At 50.1% G+C, this 2,530-nt stretch overlaps 1 protein-coding gene across 1 annotated transcript; it reads left to right on the top strand.

Annotated features, from left to right (window-relative positions):
* Positions 1 to 715: 715 nt before the first annotated feature.
* Positions 716 to 1,810, top strand: LOC125488238 (ankyrin repeat and BTB/POZ domain-containing protein 2-like; the record flags this gene model as incomplete). The annotated part of the gene is made up of 1 exon (XM_048621172.1): positions 716 to 1,810. A coding segment is annotated over exon 1 (590 nt), but the record flags the coding sequence as incomplete, so codon positions are not given.
* Between the last annotated feature and the right edge of the window lie 720 nt (positions 1,811 to 2,530).

Genomic DNA, 2,530 nt, shown 5'->3' with positions numbered 1-2,530 from the left:
CCATCTTCTTCCTTCAGGCTGTGAGCACAGAGCTTGTCTTGTGGACCTTCCTGGAAGAAGAAACGCAAGCACATCTCGTCCTACTCCACAGTGCTGACCCTGGACCAGAAGATTATCTTGGAAACATCTGAGGCTTGCTGGCTCTTCACCTCCTGGAGATCCTCTATGATGTTGACCATCGTCATCTGCAGGAGTAGATTCTGCATGCTTTTCTGGAGTTTGGACAGTTTTCCCCTGTCTCAGTCCCCTTCAGGACACCTTTGAGAATGTTCCCCTTGACTGTTTCCCACCAGTCTGCTAGAGACCCCAAGAAGGGCTTCGTGGTTCTCCGACCTGCGTAATCCCTTTTGACTTGAATGTGCAGACCAAGATCACACTGAGATCGATTGCAAACTGCAAGACCAGTATCAGACTGGGATTGTCTGAGATCTGCAGGGACCAGGGTCGCAGTGGGATTGGCTATTCATCAAGACCATCAGTGATCCTCCAGGGTCCAGTCTTCATGCTGCGATCCATTTGGGCGGGCCGGTTCCGCCCCTTGTGCCCTTCCCTGCTCTGCGATTGGTGAAGGCCTGAAATCAAATTTGCATCGTGGAATGTGATTGGTTTGTGGCTGTGATTGACAGGGATCCGGGAGGGTCGGAACGGAGCCGGCGTCAAACAAAAATTGGGCAAAACCGGGAGAATGAAGGTGAACGATCAATGAAAAGACAGTTTCAAGATCATCAGGACACGGGCGCTCAATACGCTTTAAATGTATTTGTAGGGCAGGAGTTCGGCGAAGAGACGGTGACTCCTGAGTTTTACAATTGCAGTAATTTTATTTTTACAATAAAAAGACATTCCCAGATAACAGGAGAGGGGCGATAGTTCTGCCTTCCCTCTGATATTTTCCTGAAATATCTGAAAGTGAACGGACGGGAGTTTTGGGGGAAAAAAAAGTTTTTCTCTTTTTAAGTTCGGTAGAAGCTTTGAATTGGTAATTGGAAAATACCTTTGGTAGGGGAGAGGAAGGAAAAAGAAACCTTGTTTAAACAGAAAGCAGGAGGATTCGCTGCGGAATTTGGAGCGAGTTGTATAATCCTCACACAGGGGTTAAAAAAGAAAGAGGGTAAAACTCAGCGCTTTATGTGGTGAAGAAAATAAAAGAAGAGTTGGAAAGCGAACCCCATCGTAGCGGAATTGGCCAGGAGTTGTGCAAACATTTCCAAAGCTGCACAATGGCCGGATTGTACAACCCGACCCTGAAGACGCTTGAAGATCTGACACTGGACTCAGGCTATGGAGCTGGGGATTCCTGCAGGTCGCTCAGTCTCTCCTCTTCCCGATCCAACTCGCAGGCCCTGCAGTCAGCTCACCGCGGGAACTGGTGGTACCTGTCCGGATCCATGAACAGCCGCAACAACAGCTGGGACACTGTCAACACGGTGCTGCCCGAAGAGCCGGAGCTCGGCGACATCTTCTCCAAATGTCCCCGGCTCCCGGAGCTGGAGGAGTTCCCCTGGACCGAGGAGGACGTGGGCAAGCTGCTGCGGAAAGGGCGAGCCGCCGGGGAGAGTGGCAAACTCTTCTCGCTGGAAGCCGTCAGGCGCCTGTCGCTGTTGCTCAGGAGGGCTCTTCTCCGGGTCTCCAGGGAAGCCCAGAGGCTCAGTGTCGTCCACTGCAAATGCACCAAGTTCGAGATCCAGAGCGCCATCCGGCTCGTCCTGTCCTGGTCCCTGTCCGAGAGCTGTGTCTCCGCTTCAGTGAAAGCCCTGTCTCTCTACAACATGAGCGCTGGGGACAGGCTGCGGAAAAGCAAGAGTTCCAGGTACCTCCTGCAGATTTTTCTTTTTGTGTGTGTACTTGTTTCAAAAGCGTGCACTGATCAGTCCTGCTGTAAAATAGTCGCTAAGCACAAAGTCAGTTGTCTGTACAGCCACCCCCCCCCCCCCCCCCCGCTGTTTTCAAAGCTTTGAGTGAAATGAGTTGGGTTGTAGTTTCTGGGAATTCCCAATTGAATTGGCAAACACACAGAGGCCATGAGAAAGGTGGGTGGGCAAAATGGAAATGTTGCACTGATTTGTTTCGCGAAAATCTACTTTATTCATACAATCTAAAAACACATACGGAATTGGACATTACATTTACAATTTAATTTGCTTTTTTTGTTGCAACTTTTCTCCATTGAGCATGTTGCAGTCTTGGCTGCCTCAATCTAATTGGACTACGCGTGACATTACTACATGCACTCATTGACAAGCGTAAGCCTGTAGTAGTGTCCCTGCCTCGGGCCAGGAGACCTGGTTCAAGTCTCTGCTAGAAGTGTGTCATAATGTCTCTGAGATCGTAGGAACTGCTGATGCTGGAGAATCTGAGATAACAAGGTGTAGAGCTGGATGAACACAGCAGGCCAAGCAGAATCAGAGGAGCAGGGAAGCTGACGTTTCGGGTCGAGACCCTCCTTCAGAAATGGGGAAAGCTCTTCTATCCGCCTCCCCCTCTCTCCCTATTTATTTCAGAATCCCCTCCCCCATTTCTGAAGAAGGGT

The sequence above is a fragment of the Rhincodon typus genome, unplaced genomic scaffold (genome assembly GCF_021869965.1).
Source record: "Rhincodon typus isolate 14 unplaced genomic scaffold, sRhiTyp1.1 hic_rhity00000080, whole genome shotgun sequence".
NCBI lineage: Eukaryota > Metazoa > Chordata > Chondrichthyes > Orectolobiformes > Rhincodontidae > Rhincodon > Rhincodon typus.
This window is presented reverse-complemented; position numbering and strand designations above follow the sequence as displayed.